General features: G+C 41.1%; 2 protein-coding genes and 1 long non-coding RNA gene across 6 annotated transcripts in view; 2 read left to right on the forward strand and 1 right to left on the reverse strand.

Moving 5' to 3' along the window:
* FZD6 (frizzled class receptor 6) overlaps positions 1-9103 on the forward strand; it is a 27125-nt gene extending 18022 nt beyond the window's left edge. Inside the window, exons 4-7 of one of the 2 annotated variants that reach the window (XM_027717503.2) lie at positions 1422-2439; positions 4857-5005; positions 6271-6699; positions 7142-9103. In XM_027717503.2, the coding sequence (XP_027573304.1) occupies positions 1422-2439; positions 4857-5005; positions 6271-6699; positions 7142-7298 (1753 nt within the window). In that variant the 3' untranslated portion in view covers positions 7299-9103. The remainder of the gene's footprint in view (positions 1-1421; positions 2440-4856; positions 5006-6270; positions 6700-7141) is intronic. The other variant, XM_039387660.1, reaches the window with a different exon arrangement.
* On the reverse strand, positions 5007-18439 carry LOC113986106. 3 transcript variants are annotated; one of them, XR_003540068.2, is made up of 3 exons: positions 18083-18439; positions 17362-17474; positions 5007-6974 (listed from the first exon to the last, which is right to left on the reverse strand). It is a non-coding gene; the product is annotated as an uncharacterized LOC113986106 (long non-coding RNA). The 3 variants fall into 3 exon arrangements; XR_005565918.1 differs by lacking the exon at positions 5007-6974 and adding an exon at positions 15895-15921; XR_005565919.1 differs by lacking the exons at positions 17362-17474; positions 18083-18439 and adding an exon at positions 15816-15897.
* The window catches only part of CTHRC1 (collagen triple helix repeat containing 1), a 6773-nt gene continuing 3103 nt past the window's right edge, over positions 18410-22079 (forward strand). The window contains exons 1-2 of the mRNA XM_027717598.2: positions 18410-18667; positions 21802-22023. Of these exons, the coding sequence (XP_027573399.2) occupies positions 18518-18667; positions 21802-22023 (372 nt within the window). The 5' untranslated portion in view covers positions 18410-18517. The remainder of the gene's footprint in view (positions 18668-21801; positions 22024-22079) is intronic.

The raw sequence follows: 22079 nt of genomic DNA on the forward strand, positions 1-22079 counted from the left end.
GGCTGAGATGTTGTTTCAGGGAGTCCTTGTATTTCCTCTTCGGGGCTCCTCTCATGCAGCAGTCGGTGGCAAGTTCACCATAAAGCAAGATCTTAGGGAGGCGGTGGTCCTTCATCCTGGAGACGTGTCCTGCCCAACACAGCTGTGTTCTCAGCAACATGGCCTCAATACTTGTGACTGCTGCTTGTTCTAGAACAGATGTATTGGTCACATAATCTGACCAGGGGATGTTTAAGATTGTTCGGAAGCAGCGTTGATGGAAGTGTTCTAGGAGTCACAGGTGGTGGCGGTAGATGACCCATGATTCGGGACCATATAAGAGGGTAGACAGCACTATGGCTCTGTAAACACTGATCTTTGTACTTTTCTTACAGACATATATAATGCCAATTAAGACATGGGTGAATGTGTCCATGCATCATGCTCTGGCCTGTGGTTAATGAAAGAGTCTGCCACAGAATCAGTTTTCTTCATTAGGCTGGATTTACTTGGATGGCGTGATAATGCAGAGAAACAAAGAACTGACGGGGTTTTTAGCTCAAGCTGAGCTTGCAAACTGAATTGAGTCTTGTAATAGTGTTTGACAAAGACTGTTGAGATAACAGAATCTTACTTTAAAAGCTAGAATGCAAAACTTGTTCTTTTTAAACATGCACTTAAACTTGGAATGCATATGAGCATAAATCCCAGTGTAAGCAAATGCTGACCTGCTTGAGTTATATAATCTAGTCTGAATATAAGTCCAGCACTGCTAATATGATATTATCCATGTAAAAAGATGATCTCTTGTGTCAAATTAAACCGTGGAGCAATTGAGTCTTGAGCAGTTTTTAAAAGAACATCATAGAGCTATAAAATTGCTAAAATATTGTTAATTTTTTACAGTGCTTGTATTTTCTGCTTATATTTTTTTCAGTTAGATATTTTATTGTTGTTGACAATGAGATAGCAGTATAACACAAAAAATTATAGTAATGATCATGTACTAGTCATCAATTAATGATGTCAACCTTCTTCCTTGATTGATTGCAGCTTGGGTTTTGACAAGATTTTTTTGCTGTCTGCAACAGTCTATTGTTATCCAAATTTAAAAAAAACCCTACTGTATACATTTGATATAAGTATGTAAAAGTTCAATAGAATTTAAAACTCTAAAAGAATGGTTTCAATTTGAGTAGTGATTTTATAGCTTATGAAACAACAGCTACAGAGCAACAGTTAAATAAATGTGTTTAAAGTCTTCTGAATTTTAAGTTTGGTTTTTATAGTGCCATCTGATTTATTTTTTCATATAATGCACGTTTGCATTATCTGTAAAATTTAACAATGCTTAGAATCAGATTTTTTTCATATTTCTAGAAAGTAATTCTAGTTGAGGATGAGGGGTATTGAGATATTTCCTCTTCTGTTTATTTATTCAGACTAACTAATTGTGACGAGACCGTTCCTGCCACTGCTGCTGTAACCACAAACGTACACGGAACTCGGAAGACCCCAGTCCAGATCCGAAGGGATTATGGATTCTGGTGTCCCCGGCACCTCCACACTACCAATGAACAAGGCTACAAGTTTCTAGGAATTGATCAGTGCGCACCCCCATGTCCCAACATGTACTTCAAAAATTATGAATTGGATGTGGCAAAAAGCTTCATTGGAATAGTTTCAATCTTTTGTCTTTGTGCTACACTTTTCACATTCCTGACTTTTCTGATTGATGTTAAAAGGTTTAGGTACCCAGAGAGACCGATCATATATTACTCTGTCTGTTACAGCATAGTCTCTCTGATGTACTTTATTGGATTTTTGCTTGGGAACAAAACTGCCTGTAATGAGGCAGATGATAAGTTAGAAATTGGTGAAACAGTTGTTCTTGGCTCCCAAAACAAAGCCTGTACTGTCCTTTTCATGGTTTTGTACTTTTTCACTATGGCAGGAACTATTTGGTGGGTGATTCTTACAATCACTTGGTTCCTTGCAGCGGGAAGAAAATGGAGCTGTGAAGCTATTGCACAAAAGGCCATGTGGTTCCATGCAGTTGCCTGGGGAATACCTGGTTTTCTAACCATTATGCTCCTTGCGATGAACAAAGTGGAAGGAGACAATATCAGTGGAGTTTGTTTTGTGGGTCTCTATGATCTGGATGCCTCTCTGTACTTTGTGCTTTTGCCGCTGTGCCTTTGTGTGTTTTTCGGTCTCTCTCTTCTCTTAGCTGGTATTATTTCTTTAAATCACGTGCGCCAAGTCATCCAACACGATGGCAGGAACCAGGAGAAGCTAAAGAAATTCATGATCAGAATTGGAGTTTTTAGTGGTTTGTACTTGGTGCCACTGGTAGCACTTCTTGGATGTTATGTTTATGAACTGGTGAACCGGAAAATCTGGGAAACGACTTGGGTGTTTGACCACTGTGACCAGTACCATATTCCTTGTCCTTATCAGGCAAGTAACAGTTTCCTTTTAACAAAACCCCTTATGCTTCACTGTATCTGCCATGCAATTAGTAAGTTATTTTCACATTAAGTAATCAGTTCAAGAACATAGAGCGATTAATTCTTTTTTAAGTCAAAATCAGTGGAATGATACTTTTGGTTTGAAAATTTTCACTAATTGAGTTCGTAGCACTCAGCAATTCCAACTCACAGCTCTAACAGAATATATAACCTTTCTTTGAACTTCATGTTACAAATTTGCCTTGGAGGAGGATCATTCTTCATGATATTTGTTCCTAAATAGTTGCTCAGTACTTGGGTGCCTAGCTCAGTATCAAAGTGCATAAGTTGAATTTTCATCAATTTCCGTTGAAGCTGAAATAGTGATTCGTGAAGATCCAGACTAAATGGAATTTTAAATGCTGCTTATAACCAGAGATTTAAAATCACTTTTGTCTTTTTTTTCTTTGAACTGTAGAAATGCGTTCAAGAACACTTGAAATTACAGAACAAATTTCCAATACAAAACAGTACAGAACAAATTTCCACAATAGTTGTCATTTGCAGACTGATTTTCAGAAATGCAAAGAATTCTTTATGAAAAACAACCAAACAAAAAGCAAATAAAGAAAAAAACCTCAACAGCACTTTAAATTATGGAGGTGATTGTATTTAATATTTGACTCCTAAAAAACTTCCTTGGAAAAGCTTTTAAATTAAATCTGCCTGTGTTCAGGGCTCTCTGTGGATTAAATCTCTTGCAATTGCAAGGAGTTTTATATTACAAATTACCTACAAGTAATTTGTAATATTACTTACAAGTAATTTGTAGTTTGTTTTCTTCCATTTAAGAACAAAACATACAAGCAAACATCCCTAAGAGAAATGCAAGTGTCTCATGTCATCTTTCTTTGCATTACACTTATCGTCTATGTTTTTGCTGCAATAAAATGTCATTAAAATGAGGAATATAAACACAGGCATTATGAAATGATAAGGGTTGATCTCTTACATCCTTAAACATTATTTATTATCCTCTGGATTGAAGTCAGTGTAAGCTGAGAGTAGCACAGTTCACAGACAACTTGGTTATTTGTGCTTCCAATACTGTTTCTTAACAAGTATATTTTGACTTCAGTGGGTTTTATTCTGATTTCTGTATCAGCCTAAATGGTTTAGAATATACAAGGTTGAAAACAAGACACTTATGTTAAAAAAAATAAATCAACAACATTGTTTTGTAGTGCTTAAATATAAGAGCTTGGCATAATAACACAGGAAAGAGCATGTATTTTCATCATTTAATTAGCCTATTGGAAAGAAGAAATAGCAACAGGAAATGTTAACAAAGATCTATTTTATGGGATCTGTCCCTATGGTAGACAGTGTGTGCTAATTGTGGAGTAGCTTAAAGTGGCATGCTCAGCTTTGGCTTACCTGAGCTGGCTTGTAGACTCTTGTTACGTTGGCCAGATCAAAACCAAATGAAAACAAACTTCAGTTTAAGTGGTTAATGTTACCTGCCTAACAAAAATAGTGACTTTCATAGATGGGCTGGCAGATAAGCCAGGTAACATAAATTAAATCTGCAGAATGGGAGCAGAAGATAATGATCTCTTACTGAGTTAAATGTCTCAGCTCCTATGATACAGTTCTGCAAATAGGTGGATTAATTTTGCAGTAAACAGAAAGCTACTGTGTAGTTCCCTGCGGCTCCTTGAAGATGCTGTCTAATCTGATTAACTCCCAACTAATCCTTCCACTACCTGAAGGGAGCCTACAGGAAGGATGGAGAGAGACTTTTTACAAGGGCATGCAGTGACAGGACAAGGTGGAATGGCTTTGAACTGAAAGAGAGTAGGTTTACGTTAGATATTAGGAAGAAATTCTTTACTTTGATGGTGGTGAGGCCCTGGAACAGGTTGCCCAGAGAAGTCGTGGATGCCTCATCCCTGGAAATGTTCAAGGCCAGGCTGGATGGGGCTTTGATCATCCTGGTCTAGTGGAAGGTGTCCCTGCCCATGGCAGGTGGTTGGAAGTAGATGGTCTTTAAGGTCCCTTCCTATCTGAACCATTCTGTGAGTCTGTGATCCGCTGGCTGTTTCTTTTAAGTTGAAGGGATAAATCTTATATATACATACTTACCTCTGAAGAACATGTTTATTAATATTATTGCTCCCCAAATTACCTTTCAATTTAAAAGAAAAATATTTCCCTCTGAAAAATCTCTGTGTGTGTTCAGCTGTAGACATGAACCGTGTCTGACTTGACTGTACATGTCTAACATTTGCCCGCAGTACAAGCCTCAGCAAAGAACAACAGCCATAAGGAGAAGGTCTCTCATTTACGTAATTTGTTTTCTGCATTTAAAAAAGTAAATCAACAAGTGTATTTTTTTCTTTGCATTTATTAAACTTTATCTTCTAGGCAAAGGCACTAGCAAGACCAGAAATATTTTTGTTTCTGATGAAATATTTGCTGACATTAATTGTCGGCATATCTCCAGTGTTCTGGGTGGGAAGTAAAAAGACCTGTTCTGAATGGGCCAATTTCTTCAACAGAAACCGCAAAAGAGAGTAAGAAAAATTTTTTTATTCCTGTTTGTTAAAGTGTATACTTATAAAGTTGGCTTTAAGACATGTTTCTTTATATATAGCTCAGGTAATCAAAATGTTGTCCTGAGACTTCTTTTTCAGACTTTAAATGCTGCCTTTGGGCATCAGCAAAATTCCATTGGAGTCGGGGGAAGGTTTACACATGCAGTGACTTTTTGACATTCTCAGAAGATAGAAATTTTTTTCCTCTGCTGATTTCTCTTTTGTAGAGCAGAAGGCATGTTGTTGTGTTTAGCATTGGCTAATACATCTCTGGTTTCGAGTCGAAGGAGGGAAGATAATTTCAGTCATCAGTTTAGTTCCTTTCATGTGTTGCGACCACTTCATTTGACACAGTACTTTGTGGTGTTTACTGTCATGCAATAATAATATCATCTGCTTTTCTTCTCTGCCAGGCTTATCTTGTTTTAAAATTAATATTCATTGAACTCTCCTTACTGTCACTTTTATTGCAAAAATCTACTGTTCTTTATTTTTTTTCTGAAAGACAAATATTCAGTTTTATTACTTAATTTTAGTAAATTTGTATCTATGGATTTAAGCAGCTTATAAATTTCATCTCCATTTCTTCTTGTTGTAATTTTTCAATTCTTTCTTATTCCTTGATTATTTCTTTTTAGATTATCTATTACTTATAAATTATACTGTGGGTTTAGATTGCTTTATTTCTTTGGATTTCCCAAGGCAGTAGTCCTTAAGCTCCTTTTATTTTACATTTACATTCTTCGATGGTCAGCTTATGGCTTCCTTTCCCTCTACCCTCTTTTTCCATTTCCTGTATAATTTTTTCTTGTATTTCAGATGTTAACTGCTTTCAGCTACAAGGATTTAAAAATAATGAAGTAATTTTTATAATGCTTACCTTTCTTCATTTGAATGAGGTTTACTTTATATAAAGTTAACTTGATAATGTAGTTGCTTTATGAGCTAATCCTTCTTTCCTCTCTTAGATCATTAATGTACTGAAGTCATTAAGACCAACTTGCAGAAGTAAGATATGTAGAAATCTGCTTTATTTAATTGTTGCACAAACATAATTACTTTGGTGCTATTATGATCAGACTTTTTTTCTCTTCTTTTCACATATTTTTTTTTCTTGTTCATTAACATCCATCTCAGATTGCATCACTGGTTCCTGTTCTGTCAGGGTTTTATGTCTGAGTCTTTATCACATTATAGCCAAGGTTATCCTCTTCATTCAGTTACCTGCTTGTGTTCTCTTTTAGTCCAATAAGTGAGAGTCGAAGAGTGCTGCAAGAGTCATGTGAATTTTTCTTGAGGCACAATTCCAAAGTTAAACACAAAAAGAAGCACTACAAGTCAACTTCACACAGACTTAAAGTCATTTCAAAGTCAATGGGTACCAGTACGGGTGGTGCAACAAATCATGGAACTTCTGCAGTAGCAATCACTAATCATGATTACTTAAGCCAAGAAACTGTTGCAGAAATTAAAAGCTCTCCAGAGACATCTGAGAAAGAGATAGAGGCAGACGGAACATCAGCCCGAAGAGTCGAGGAGGGTGAAAACAGCGGAGATCAAATGTTATCTGGTTCTAAATTGACCATGGATCAGGTGGAAAGAAGAAACAAAGCAGATAGCACATGTCATATGAGTAGCTTGGCTGAGAGTATGAAGAGAGTAGGTGAAGGAAGGTAAGGCACCTGAACTCAATAATTTGCTTGTTTATGCACATTACCACTATTGTTGTAAGTTTTCTATTCCTTTTCTCTGAAGAATCAGTGTACTCTCAATATGCAGCTAACCCACAGTAGCTGTCAAGAGAACTTACAGACTGCTCCACGTGGCCATGTATCTTTAGCATATGGGCTATTTTGTATATTTGTAGGATTCTCCTTTTCCATGTAAGTGCTGAGTGCTGGAGCTTCAGCTCCAAAAAATCTATGACTGCACTTCAATGGTGATGGATCTGAAAAACAACAATAGTGACCTTAAGCTTGGAAAAGTTTACAGAACTGTATTGCATTCTCTTGAAAAGAATACAACTGAAAATACATTATGATTTCATTGCTCAATTTTTTGCCATTGTAATGCACTGTGCTTAAAATTTACTGTGGTTTTTTTCATTACTTGCAGAATAATTCCTAAAAATGATTTTAGTGAATCTCCTCCACTACAAAGCAGCTGTTCCCAAATACCTGATGTCTCACACTCAGCTTCCATATCCCTACTTGTCTACTCAGCTTCAGACACCAGAAGAGAGTTGGATTCAGGAAACAGTTCAAATCCTTGAAAGATTGAAATTTTGTATGAACATTTGCAGTTTATAAAACTGACATGAATTCTGTGTTACACTGGAAATAATGGATATTCTGTGCCTTATTAAAAAACACACATATCTTGCTTTGCACTTAAAAAAATGTATGTTTTGTTGTGGAAACAGCTAACAATAATGTACTGTATTTAATCCTATCCAGGAATAATGGAATTTGAAGTTCTGTAGGACATGGCAGTAATGTAAGAAAAAGATGAGAGACAAACATTTTATAATGAATTGCATTAAAGTAATGCTTAGAAAGCACTGTTACTTTTCAAGATACAAAAATTCCATCTGCCTCTTCGATATTTTTTAACACTTGCTAATTTTTTTGTCTTTTTACTGTCTCTTAAACAATAATATCACTTAAATAAGGGATACGCAAATTTATAAATACTCTCTAAATTGTGTCCTGTTGTATCAATTACAGCACTGGTTTATGGTAGCTTGTACACTGAATATGAAAGGGAATCTGGAATTATAGCAATTTATTTTGTACATAAAAATGAATTTTGTAAATAACTGACTGCATAAGGTCAATCTTTAGAACTGCTGTATTTGTATGTATTGTACAAACTTGGGAAAGTTCACATGCTTCCGTTAGGGGGTTGCTGAAGCCAAGTGTCCCCTGGTGATCAGACAACACGAGTCAGTTCTGAGTAAAGCAGGTTGTACCTTTATCTGTGACATGCACTGTTATCTGGGGTGAGACTGGTCAGGCACCTGTGTGTCCTGTCACAGGGATGATGCAGCAGGGGCAGCACTGTTTCAGAAAAATGCCTCTTGGAGCCTCTGCTGGCATAGTGTTCCAGAGCATCGTGCCGAAGGAACACTTCAGACCCCTGGCCTTGGTGGGCAGAATCTGAAGCACACACTTTGGGGTTTTGTACTGAGCTGCAGTGAAAGCTCGTTTCATGGTGGTTCTATGAGAGTAACTTAATTTTTTATATATTCTGTAGAGAAATATCTTGCAGAAAATAATGTGTTGCGTTGTTAATATGCAAACTTGTTTAACAATCTGTTTACTCGGAAGATGGCCTTAATACTTTTTCTACAAAGCTTAGTTTTCTATATGCTACAGCAATGTATTTTCTCTAAGTCAAAAAGGCCTTAATACACGTAGCCTTTCTTATGATAGGGTGGTTCTCAAGAGCTACTGATGTGGATAACAATTTCATCATTTGGCTTCAATTGACTCAAGATTTCTTAAGAGCCAATGGGATTTATTACTTGAGATAATTTGGAAACAGGATTGTGCTGTTTTCAAAACATGTCAATGCATTTTGTAAGACTGTCCATCATCTTGCATTTGATAACTAAGAATATTTCTCAATATTTTTGATATTATGCAGGGCAATTACTGTGTTTGAGTTTGGGCAGCATTCATGGTGATGCTTTGAACAATGAAAATTGCATGGTACAAAGGGCATGTAAATGCTGAAACAACAGGAACTATAGTTCTGATAAACCAGAGTTACTCATTTTATCCGTCATACATTAAAAATGGAATGTCTTTATATTACAGTGTCTGCATTTTAGCATTTGTAACTTATTGCCTTAAATGGGATATGCTCTTTCTTTTAGACTTTCTCCATTAAAAATACACAGAATTCTTGCTACTGAGAAGTACAGTGAGAAAGATGAAAAATCTCCTGTGAAAATGCACAATAAATACCCTTCATTTTTCTAATTCTGTTTGTAATCAGGTAACTTTATACACATGTTCAGTAGTTTTGTTATTACTGTATTTGTTAGTAATAAAATATACTGTTGTATAGTAAGAGCTTCTGAGTCGGTATTTCATAGTAACTAGGTGTAGATGTTTGTTACTCTACTACTGTAGAATTGTGCACCTAAAACACTAATGTATTTCTTAGTAGAGCTCTGTGGGTTAATAAGTATTGCAATGTTTTTATTCCTCCTGTGTGAGAAACTGAGACAGAACAACGCTGGGAATTGTTCACATGAACACAGAGTTATGAAGGAGTAAGAAACTTGAAGTTGTTCTTTCATCCTAATATTTAGAGCATTCTTTCTTTCATGACCTCTAAAGACCTCCTTTAGGTTACATAGAATACGTATTTCCACACTGTGCTTGTGCTGCCGCCTTCTTTAAGTAGTGATTTTTAATTTTTTTAATGTTATTCCCTTTTTTTAGGTAGTTCAGAAAAAAATCTTTTGTGGTCACTTGCTCTAAAAAAGATAAATGCGAAGTAATTTTGAAGTTAAAGCAATACTGTGGGCTTAAAAATAGATACATTTTCAAAGAAGTGGGAAATGTGAAGCAGTGATCGTAACGTTCACCAGCAGTGAATTGCATCACTGGTAGATAGAGACTGTAGCACTTTGTGTGTTCCAGTGCTGCTGTACCAGAAATAGCAGACTGAATTCCCAGGGTGATCCTTGTACTAAAGCGACTGTGATCTCTGGGTGCTTTAACCGTGAAGTACCCCGGCAGTAAATGGGGAGTTAAACAGCGATTTGAATGCTCTCGGAAATGGTGGGGGGAAAGAAACTGCAAGAAAAGGGGCTCAGAGAAGAGTCAGGGCCCGGCAGACTGACTGCCTTACAGTGATGGGCAGTGGAGGACTCATTAACAGCTTCTCTAACAAAAGATACTTGGATTTTTTTGCTTTCCTCTTGTTTTCTGACCAAAGTTAAAACTGAAAATAGACCATTCATATTAAAAGGGCTTTTCTTAACCTGTGACAATTACTTCTCCCTGGGACAGCTGTAGTCATTGAATCAAGGCTGACAATCTTCTGGAAGATGCACTGTAAATCCAACTATTTACATGGCTACAGCTATTTCAGTATTTTTTTCTGCCATTATTTGCAGGATGCTAGAATAAAGGATACTGACAACTTTTGCAAACCTGGAACTGTGTGTGCCAAATGGTCTTTTTCTCTTGTTGGAGCTGTCATAAACCACTTCAAACTATGCTTTGCACTGAGTTTTCAAGTTGCATATAAAATCTTTCAAAGGACAAGATAAATTTGATATACCAAATCATATTTGATTTGTGATATAAACAGCACCTGAAATTGGCAGTATGGTAGTTTCATGGTACCTATTGTTTATACTGCATTTTACTGTCCTATTTTGCTAAATGCTTTTAGTGAAAACTGGATAAGATTTACCTAGAGTATAAATCTATGCACAAATTTGAAAAAAAAAAAAGTTGTCCAAGCTTGCAAATCTGACCCAGAGCATGGCAAATATAAACAAAATAATGCTTGTAACCTTTAAAAGGTACTATTAATACAGAATCACAGAATATGCTGAGTTGGAAGAGACCCATAAGGATTATCAAGTCCAACTCTTAGCACTCTTTGACATGACTCCTTGATAACTGTTCAACAGATTCAAGAGGATTGTATCTCCTTTTTCCTTACAGGATGCAGAATATATTTGGTTTAGAGACAGTCAAATCCAGTCGAAATTCAGAGCAAAATAGAAAAACAAATCAAATATGAAAAGTTGGGCTTCTTTAATGAAAATAAGTTTAGCATTCTGCAAAACACTGAAAATTGCAGTAGCTGAATAGGATGAAGAATCCTGTTTTCCTGCAAAGTCTGACCACCCAGTCTCAACGTGTTGTTTCAGAAGGCTGCATATCAAAGGAGAAATGCCACATCCCTCCCTTCACACTGGCTGCTTGTTGGATCAGTCTTTGAAGGCATCTGGCGCTCTCTTCACTGGTAAAGTTCACTGCCAGTATTAACCAGTGGTATTTGCAGTAATTGAGGTGGCTGGCACCAAAGGTATTTGAGAGTGTCATGGGAATAAATGTTATTTCCTGGGCATTACCTTTTTTTTTCACATATTCTTTCACTCTTTGTTGCTTATCATACTTAAATTTTTTAATGGACTAGAGTTTAATTAAAGCAACCTATACCACATGTTCGTGAGCTCTCTGCTTTCTGTATCTGGAAGTGAAGCTCAGAGTATACTTCTGATGTACAACTATGAAATCCATTTCTGTTTATTAACCGGATTTTAATTCCTACTGAAAACCATTTGAGATGCAAAGCATAATTAAAAGATTAAAAACATGCCAGAACATTTATATCCAAGCTCTTCATTAATGCTTATTCCCTGTATTTCAACTTTGTTCACAGAAACAAAATCTAAAATAAAAGTTTGCTTTATTTCAGGTCTTACTTTTCAAAATAAAGTGATGGCCAATGAGATCTTTAAACACACAGATCTACCTTCATTAAATGGGTCACAGCTGGTTTCTTAGCACAGACAGGAGCTGGAGAGGGGAATAGTTCCTGCTGTTTGGAAGAAGGCAGTTTTTGTGGAAGGGAAGTGCTAAACAGGCCCTTGGTACTGGGTGGAGGGGGTGTGGAGGGACACTGGTCTGCCGCCCTCAGGTACAGCAGGACAGTCATGAGAGAACATCAGGTATTTTAAGGGAAGAGGAAAACACTGGTAGTTTGGGCCTCACTATCAACACACAAGGTGAAGAGAAACAGTAAGAAGCGATTTTACTTCCATTGAGTAGGTTTGTCAGTTACAGAGGTGAGGGTGGGATGATGAGACACAGCCACCCAAGGGGGCTTAACGGGAAAAAGTATGTTCCATGTTGGTCGTATATGAAGGATGATGAAGAGAATGTGCATTCCAGTTTATCTTCCTGATGTTTTACCTGATCATATGAAACTGAATCACAAGAAATTACATGGGTACAAAAGTAAATCACTGCTAGGCGAGGTCCTGGAGGAAATCACTAATAAATTAGTTAATTAGTTGATGGCTTAAACTGCATTCTCTCCAGGCCCAACTTCAGTAGTATTATACCTACTATATAAGATTGTGTGCAACTCTTGCATGACTGAAGATGGAGGATTTGAGGATGCTGAAGCAGCTGAACAGGTTTCTTGGCACTAGATTTGAGTCACTGATGTTGCCTGCTGGACATAGTCCTCTCTGGGACTTGCTCTCCTTCCAGATTCCTACAGGCATGGCTGTGATCCAGACTTACAACTAAAGAACAAGCGAATGCACTATTGGGATTAATAATCCAGCCACATATCATTCCATTAAATGTGAAGAAATGACACTGACAGGTGAGATGTGCCAGTGAGCAGACAAGATGCAAATCTGTTGGGCTGGCTGAAGTCAGGGCTCACCATGGAAATTAATCTGAGTTATTTTTCTTAACATGTGATTTTAGTAGGCAAGATTATTTAGTAGGCAGTGAGAAAGGACACTGAGAGATGCTGATAATTGGGATGAGGTTCCCTACGGAGAGAAATGGAAAGTCACCCAACCAGTAGAAAAAAACAAGAAAGCACACCCAAAAAAAAAAAAGAGGGAGGACTCTGCCTTTTAAATTAATATAACCTCAGCAGCATTCGATATTTTTAGGGCACACATTCTGAAAGTTTCTCTACTTGGCAACCAAGAGGTGCTGTAATTACAGCAGTTATAAGGATAGAAGGAAGGAAACCACACTAGAAACAAAGTAATGCCTCACAAAAGTGTGGTTAGATGAGCACCTGCTGTAAAAACATTACTCAAAGAAGGACTCAAAAAGACATTTTTCTTCATAGCAACCTGGTAGGAACATTTTGCAACCTGGCCAGAACATTTGGCTGTTATGGCCAAACACAATTTCATCCCCCCGTGAGCCAGGGATTCAGGTGCTTGATCCTTTCCAGCAGCATTGCGCTAGTCAGTTGTTGATGCAAATTAAATAAGACTCCTATTTCAGCACATTGCAAGAGTTGAAGTATCCTCAGGGCTAAAGGATGCCCCCACTGAACTGCTTGTGGTGAACCGCTCTCCTGACCCGGCAGCCTCTGTCCATCCTTTGCTCTTTTGATGACAGTGGGTCATCAGTGACCAGAGGCAGGAGGTGCTGCCCAGAGGTTCCACAGCCCTGCTTGGCACGAGCCGTGGTGCTTCTTTGCCGAGGTCAGTGTGGGTGTGAGAAACCAGATCTCAGGAATGCCATGGGCTTCAAGCTCCACCACTACATCTAAGAGGCAGAACTGCAGTGACTGTGTGTTCCATCGTCTTTGTTGTTGTGGCTCTGCCCCTCTCTCTTTCTTCTGAGACAGAAGTTTTGTGCAACTGTTGAGTGTCCTGGACCAGTTAGTTTGCTTCTTGCACCAAAGCTGCTTTCATCCATGGGCTTCTGTGCATTTTGTGTGTGCCTTGTTACAGTGGCTACAGACTTCTGGTTTCTGTAAGCCACCTTGAAGGGCTATACAGCCCTGCCTCAGCCCTGCTCTTAGCTGCCTTGCTTATCCTGAGGAACTCCTTTTCAAAGGGCTTGTTGGACACAAATAAAATAAAATAAAAAATTTAAAAGTTCGAGTCTATTCCTTTAATTTTAGGATTATCGCTAATTCCAAAACCGGGAGGACAGACCTGTGGTAGTGCACTTGATGAATGGTGTAGAAAAAGAGAGATTGTTCCCTTCATTTGAAGAATCCTGTCTGAATGGAGCACTGTATTTCACATCCTAATAACCGTTTATTAGCACAGGATTTAAGGAAAGTTAGTTTTTCAGTTCTGCCTTTCTATTCATTGAGGATTCGTGAGGCTGCCAAGTGATTTTTCTACCACTGATTAATTCACAGCCACTCATTAATGAGCAAATGTTCCTCCTAAGCCTTAGCTCTCTCCTTGCACATGATGATTCACTGGAGGCACAGTGAATTTAACTTAAAACTGCACTGAATTAATTTTCCCATTCTACCACGTGCACAAGTCTTTGAATAACCCAATCTAAGCAGACCTGCTTCAACCAGATGTGCTCCAGATGCCCCTTCAGACCCAGAAGTTTCCATGACTGCAGCCAGGATTGCACCAGCTGCTCTTGGGAGCAGCCTTGCAGAGGCACAGACCAGACCCCTTCAGAGTCTGAAATTTGCAACCACTAGTCAATGAGAACAGTACAGGCTTTTCATCATGATGTTTACACTATGGAAATGTCTGGGGGTGTGCTGAGTTATCCTTTATCAGTGAGCAGACTGTTCTCCCAAGCAGTTTTGTTAAAGTTTGTCTCTGTCTGACTGTCTGTGAGTGGTGTTTAGTTTAAGATATTTGGTGCTTCCATTATTATTTTAGTAACGGAGCTGCAGAGAAATGCAACTATAAGTCAACTGATGACTTGGACAGAAAAAACCAGATCTGCCTGGAACTCCAGCAGGCAATGGAAGGAGCTGTTTCTGTAAGTTGAGCTTCCTGATACTTGACCTATGTCCTCATCTTGACTTGTTGGAGAGAATGTTAAGGATTAATCTTGATAGAAAACTTAATTAATATGAATAATAAAAAGCATTGATCCTCTCTCTAATGTTTTCTATTGTGCAAATACACAATATAGCCTCTAGTAACATTAAGAACTGCCATGTGCTTATTCAGAAGTAAAGAATTAACACTTAACTCCTGGAATTTTTTCTCACACTCAAAAAATGCCATCTGTCTGTATATGGATGTAGGAATTCTCCTCAGCAGACAACCATCTGAAGGGTGAGCACATGCTTTCCTAACAGTTCTGCCCCTCTTGGACAACTCCATTATTATGCTCCCACCTCTGCCTGTCTTTTCAGGCTGGTATTCAGATGATCAATTATTTTTTTTGTGGCTTGCATAGGGAACTGTTAGCATGACCTGAGTATCACCTGAAGGTGTAGAGTCTCAACAAAGAGAATATTGATACGATTTACGCTTTTAAGCTTTTCTTACAGGCAGAAACACGACATCACTGAGTATTATAATCCACTAAAAAATTGGCCCCAAAAGAGTTTTTAAGATTCAAATGCTAATATGTATACCTGCAAAGTACTGCTGTGGCTACAATGCTTACCATTTTATGTAGAAACTACTGGAAGATTTTTTTTAAATAGGTGTATCTGTGCTGGTATAGCAATAAAACAGAGGGAGAGATGTTTTGGATTATTTTAAAATAATAGACATCCTATACTATATCATATGTTTAAATTAAAAGGTGTTAGAAGGGATCAAGGCCACAATCCCACTGATATTCATGCAGTTCCAAAGGCTTTTTGTGGAAGAAACTGGAATCTATTTCTTAAACCTGTAATAAATTACCCAATAGCTCGTTCTTTGGTTTTCTTCTACAGCAGTACAGACGGCTCTTTGTCTCCTCGATCAGACAGGCAGCCTGCAAATAGCCATTCGAGAAATCCAAATTTTCTCTGATCTCAGCCTTTTACACCAACTTACAACTCACCCTAAAATATCAGTAACCGTGAACAAGATCTAAATGATGAACTCTACAATTAAAACACTGAGGACAGATCATCAGAGATCCCAAGTGCTGTGATGCTGAGCACTGCAGTGCTACCTCTGAGCTCTGCTACTTACCCTGGGGTGTGTACGTGCTCCCCAAAGCTATGCACAAATTGAGCTGCCAACCAAAGTCAAAATCCCCAGACATCACCAGAACAGGGAAATGCACAAAGCAATAAGAGTTAAAAGCAGACAAAAGGTCCAGGTCTTGGCACTTACCTTACTGGGCCTCTTTTGGCTCGGGATCCTCAGCCTTAAACCTCAGGCAATATTTAGACCCCTAAGTCTGGTTTTCCTGGTTGTTTTACCCTGTGAAGACTAAGGACTGAATAACAATTATTTACTGGTTGAATTCCATCCAGTGCTCTAACAAACGGTATTCATAAACTGGAATAGTTTGCACAGGAAAAGCAGAGACCCAATGACCCAGTGGACAGTCCTTTGAATTTAAATATGTGAGGTGAATGGAAACATGTGTGCGTATGGGCACATCCTCCTCTCCAGACTTGTGTGTCTGGATTTTTGGGATGGTGAGAGGTTATGTGAAGGGGGAAACAGCTCAAGCTGCAATAGAGAGATTGCACTCATGGCATCAGCCTTGTGGTGTAAACATCTGTTATGTGTGATGAGCTGACAGTGCCACGGTGACCTTGTGTGAGCCTGCCTAGGCAGGAGCAGATTGACCATCTGGGAGATTTTAGCAACATTTAAGTGGTAGAGGTAGCAACTCATAATCTTTTCTGATGTGTTTGTAAGGCCACATCAAATATAAAGTCTATATCATATGGCAGTATGGGTAAGATGAAGGAATCACTAGTTGATGTAATATGGATCATGGTCTGAGGATGCTCAGGCAAGTTTATTACCACAGCTCCTTTTATCTGGGAAATAGTTAAGGCAAAGTAGATCAATAGTTCTGATTCAATCTGAATAGCTCACCAGCATTCAGCAATGGTTGGTGTCCTCAGAAGCATTTAAATATATCAAAAGTCCACAGAGCATAAACCTAGCAGATGGCAGGGCTTGCTTGGACTGATGCAGGCTAAGGAGGATGTTGACATTTCTGTTTTCCAGATGGAAATACACGCTGTAAGTCAACTAGGAATTGCACAATGCTCTCACTGGAGCTCAGAGAAGATGTCCCACATTGTTTGCTAATACATTCTTTTACAGCACTCCTCAGTTTGCTTCCCCTGGCAAAGTAATTTTGATTTCAAAGCTTCTAACCCACACTTGAATTAATGGCTGAGCAAACCCAGGTGGGGAAATGCATGCAGATGCACGTGCAAATTTTTTCTCTACAGTACTGAGCAACTGTCTTGCGAAGGTATGCAGTGCTGCTGTGCTGTGTGCTTCAGCTACTGCAGACTGCCTGAAGAAATTCATTCTGTAATGCATAGGTTTGGCAGCCTGTGAAGGTACATGCCTTAGCAACAGCCTGTGTTGATGCTGGGGATCCTCAGTCCTTGGTAACGATGCTTGTGTGAACAAGCAGGTGCCACAGAAATCAGACATTACCACCTTCACAGGATTGCCACCAGCCCGGGCCAGGAGGGTTTGCTGGCAGCGACACACAATTGCACAAGGAAGCCTCTGCGTGTGCGTGTTCATGGATGTCGACTGAGGCTGTCACTGAAGCGATTGTTGCAATTATGGATTTACATAATTTTCCCAGCTGGTTTAGAGAACCATTATTATTTGCCAGCTGTTTTTTTAAGTTGGCTGGGTGTATTGTTTCCCTTCTTCTCAAGATAGGAGCACTCACCTCAGCAATGTGGCTGATGTCAGTCCCAGTTCTCAGGACACCATGTGACAGGGTTGATGACAGCAGTGTGACTGACCTGGGGTGCAAATCTCACTTCACTGCTATTGTTCCACCTGTATAGACAAGGAAAGGGAAGAAAGACAAGTAAGTGCAGAGCCACATGAAGGGGTTTAATGTACACAAAAATCTGGTTCTGTGTAGTCTATTGTGAATGACTCAAAGCCTTGTGGCATTCTTTCCTGCAGGACAAATGTGTGGTTTCGTTAAATACTCCAGAAAAAAATATGTGTTGAAGCTTATCTCCCCCTTCTGGAAACTTTACCTCTACAAATCCCACAAGGTTTGCAGCATACAGAAGCTACCCATTAAATATATGTTATTTCTATTTTGAATGCTTGAGGATATACAGCATTCTTTATTTTATACTGCTTTCATTTCTGGTGTGATGAAAAGTAAAGTATAAATTTTAAATTAAAGCAAAATGAGATGGTTTACGCTGGGTTGCCAAGAACTTTCCTCCTGTTATTAGATTGGCAATGTTCACTCTGACAATACTAGGTTCTTCAATAAAGTCCAAAATCCGCTGCTATTCAGAAGGATTTTGTGTCCTTACCTTGACTTCTGTTACAATGAAATTTGTGATTGATGCCCAGCTGCTGTTTTAACACCATTTCCCCTCACGTACATCAGGCTCTCGCTGCGGCGTTACGCGGTTTCTTACCGAAACAGCTCCTTCATCGGAACGGAGTTACCATCTGCCGAGCAAATCCCTGAAGACCTGGAAGTGGGCTGCCTGGGGCTCCGGGACAGCCGGGAGGGTCCCCGCATCCCTCCCGCCGCCTGGCGCAGGGGTCTTCAGCATCGCCCCGGGGCTCCAGCATCTCCCGGGGAAAGCTCGGCGGGGCCGGCCCCAGGGGGCGGGAGCCCCCGGCCCTGTGCCAATGGCTGCGGGGGGATGGCTCTGCCTGGCCGTCCCGCTCCGTTACAGGATGGAAATTCCCGGCCTCCCGGGGAGGGAGCTCGGGCTGCGCGCGCTGAAAGGCTCATTTATCCCCGCGCTGCCGCCCAGAGCGGCGGACACGGGTTCCTGCGCCGCAGCCTCCCCCCCGGCCCCGGCGCATCCCCGCCTCCCCTCCCACCCCGCGCCCCCCGCACGATGCCCCGCGCCCCGTTCGCCGCCCCGCCGCTGCTGCTGCTGCCGGCGCTGCTGCTGCTGCTGCTGCTGCTGGCGGCCCCGCCGCCCGCCGGCTCCGACAGCCCCAAGGGGAAGCAGAAGGCGCTTCGCCAGCGGGAGGTGGTGGACGTGGTGAGAGCGGCGGCGCCGGGGGCTGGGAGCGGGGCCGGGAGCGGGGCCGGGATCTCGGCTGACGGAGGTGTTGGGGGCGCCGTGCGGATGGGGGGCGGCGGCCGGAGGATCCGCGGGGACTCTTTTGTTTGCTGCAAAGATGTGGGAAAAGAAGCGAAAAATCAGAGGGTTTCGAAAAATCTCGCCGCCGCTCCGGGCAGGGCAGCGCTGGTCCCGCGCCGCTGGACTTCTCTCTTGAGTTCTGTTAATTACGCCCTGGTTGTGCTGAATCAGGAAAATGCCGAGAAGGGATTAGACGGGCTTTGACAGAAACCGCAGGTTTTCGGCGGCCGGGTGCGTGTGTTGGTGTTTTCCCCATCGGGCCAGAGTCGGGGGCTGCGACTGGAGCCGGCGGAGCCCCCGCTCCCCGCCGTGCCCGGTGCCGGGGGGCATCGCGGCCGGACCCGAGGCAGCGCCGTGGGCTGGACCCTGCCCTCAGCCACTGCAGGGGCAACGTCGAAATCCTACAGCCCTTCCAACAGAAGCAGTAAATGCTGTTTAGTTCCTAAAGGGTTAGTGCATAAATAATAATGAGAGAAGTACAAAACAAGACGAAAAAAAGGTCTGCTGTTCAGCAGACACCCTGAAAACTGTATCTGCATGCTTCCCGAACCCACTTTTCCTTGGAGTTGCGTGAATGCGTTACTCGCTTTGGCTGTGGAGACTGCATACGACTGTTTGAAATTCCACTGCAACTAGAAACCTGAATGCATTGGGACTATCCTATCTCAGCGATAGTTGAGAGGAGGGAGATTTTCCAGGCCTTGGTATGTAGAAAGCAGATGTGAAGGTATTTCTCTGAACTGCTGGACTGCTGTTCACCTCCTATAGAAAATCAGTGGCATGGCCGTTTTTTTCATGATCTTCAGAGAGATCCCCTAAAGTGATGTGCTGGAAACACCATTGATAGCAAAGCTCCTTCCCTTTCACACCACTTCATTGCCCTTTCACTTTCATTGTGGAAGTTGAATTGTATTGAGAATAAGGAGTCTGTACACATGGAGGAGCTTACATTTTCTGTTGGAGCAGTATTTGAGGGTCTCTCTTTTCGCTGGCATTGCTCCATGCTTTTGGGTGTAACAAAATGAGCAGCAAAACGCAGGTAAATCAATGGCAGCTGACTCAGGCACTGCCCGGTTGTACAGACTGCTTCAGCTAAAGCCATGCCAGGACAGAGTGAAGGTATGCTCAAGAAGGGATCCTGCCTTCAGCAGACATTTTAAAATATGTTTTATGCATTTCCAGCTTAAGAAAGCATGAAAAAGACTTTATTTGGCAAGACAGATGACTTTAGTTGGAATGGAGCCCAAAGCCTGGGTAATTCTTGTGCTCACATCAATTTTTTGGGGTGTGCAATGGCTGAGCTGCTCTCCGTGGAAGGCTGCTGTGCAGCTCTGGGCCACCGCGGTGGCAGGCCCTCTGTCAGGGCAGCCCAGCCCCTTGTGGTGTCCCTGGGGATGGGAGGGATAACGGGCCTGAGCCTTGGCCACTCCCCAGCTCTTGCCCATTTCCACATCCAGGACTTCTGTGGTGAGTAACCACATGCAAAAGAAGGAGCCAGTCACTGTTACAAATAGAGTCCAATGGGAAAGCAGCAGCAAAAGCAGATAACCAGTGCTACATGAAATAGAAATGCCGTTCCATCATTCTAATGGCCCCTGGGTCACTGTGTGCTTTACCAACCAGTCTCCTCTTCAGCTAGCTTTTCTAAAGAGTGGCCTTCTTGATTAAAATATTCCACTGTTTCCACTGCTTTTAGCCAGCCAGTGTTCTTTGGTGAAGGTAGTAAGGGAAAGCCAGCAACCGTTAGTCCAGCTCTCATCTTACTTCTTACTAGACCTCTCCATGTAGTCACTGATTTATTTTTGCAGCTCCAGCCAAGCCTGTGATAGCTATGCTGGTTTTTGCACCAAGGCCTGTGAAAAGGCACAACGTCAGACTAGGAAAGTTCACCAGTATGACAAAGGAAGAGAGGGCAGGGGCTGTAGTTTACAGCTCCTGCAGTGCAGACAGGGGCATGGCTGGCAGGAGGGGCAATAGTTGCAGCACTCTTTCTTTTTGAAACAGGTGAGGAGGATTAGGTGGTTTAAAGAAGATGAAGATGAAAAAGTGTGAGAAAATGGAAGAGCAGAGTACGGTTATCTGTGAAGATTTGGGATGAAGGCTAGATCAAGCAGTCAGTCACCAGATGGGAAAGAGCATTTGAAGTAGAAGCCACCACCAGACCCTGCAGGTTCCTGGTCAGCATTTCCGTGCCTGCTGACACCAGTGCTCCTCCCGCATCCCAGCACTCAGGCTGCTGGGGGAAGGAGCCCAAACCTACTCTCTAAGAAGGGCAACCCCAAATTTCATAAAGTAGGAAGGCAATTAACATGTGCAGTTTGGGAGAGCAACACTTGACCTTTCATAATACTGTGATGTTAGGAAGGATGTTAGTGTGCATTGTGCATCCTCCCATGTGTGCCTTCCCACTGTTATGGGGGAATCCTGACTTCAGGATTATTCCAGGGTGCAGCTTCCCACATCTGCATCACCACTGATGTGTGTGCATTCTGGAGCCTGACTTGTGGGGCTTGACTATCGTGACGTGATTCTGTCCCAGAGGAGCAGCGACAGAGGAAAGAAAACCAGCGTTAACCTCTGCACTCTGTGGAATGAAAATTTTTCTCTATTTAAAAAAAAAAGAAAAATAATAATGAAATCTTATTAGCAGAGACAATTATACAAGCAATAGTGGGTTAGGAGAAAGAATTAACATATGACTTTTTTTTTCAGTATTGAAATGTTTTGACTTTTCTGATGTGTTCCAACAGGTTTTAATTCTTGGACTAGGTAAAGTTTTAATTCTAGGATTTATGTATCTTTTCATAACAAAATGGTATCTTAATATACAGCAAATTCTGCTGGTGGTGCTTATCTTTGAAAACCCATTTTTCTATTTTCCTCTTCTATGGAATCATTTTCTTGGTGATGCAGAAGTAGCCCATTAACTTGTGGCACGGCAGGGGTTTTGTGTTTTGTTGTTCATTTGCATTTTATTTGGTTTGCCAAGGGAGTCAAAGGATGGAAGCAGCAAGGTCTGTTCTGTGTTTCAGTATAACGGCATGTGCTTGCAAGGCCCCAGTGGTGTTCCTGGACGGGATGGAAACCCAGGAGCCAACGGGATCCCTGGGACACCTGGAATCCCAGGACGGGATGGGCTGAAAGGGGAGAAGGGTGAGTGCATGCGTGAGAGCATCGAGGAGTCCTGGACACCCAACTTCAAACAGTGTTCGTGGAGTGCACTTAACTACGGCATCGACCTTGGGAAGATCGCGGTAAGTTCACTTTGCCCGGGATGCTGCACTGCATCAACCACAGCAGCCTCTAGGTC

Source organism: Pipra filicauda, unplaced genomic scaffold (genome assembly GCF_003945595.2).
Source record: "Pipra filicauda isolate LSUMZ 115617 unplaced genomic scaffold, ASM394559v2 scaffold57_size4234018_pilon, whole genome shotgun sequence".
Lineage (NCBI taxonomy): Eukaryota > Metazoa > Chordata > Aves > Passeriformes > Pipridae > Pipra > Pipra filicauda.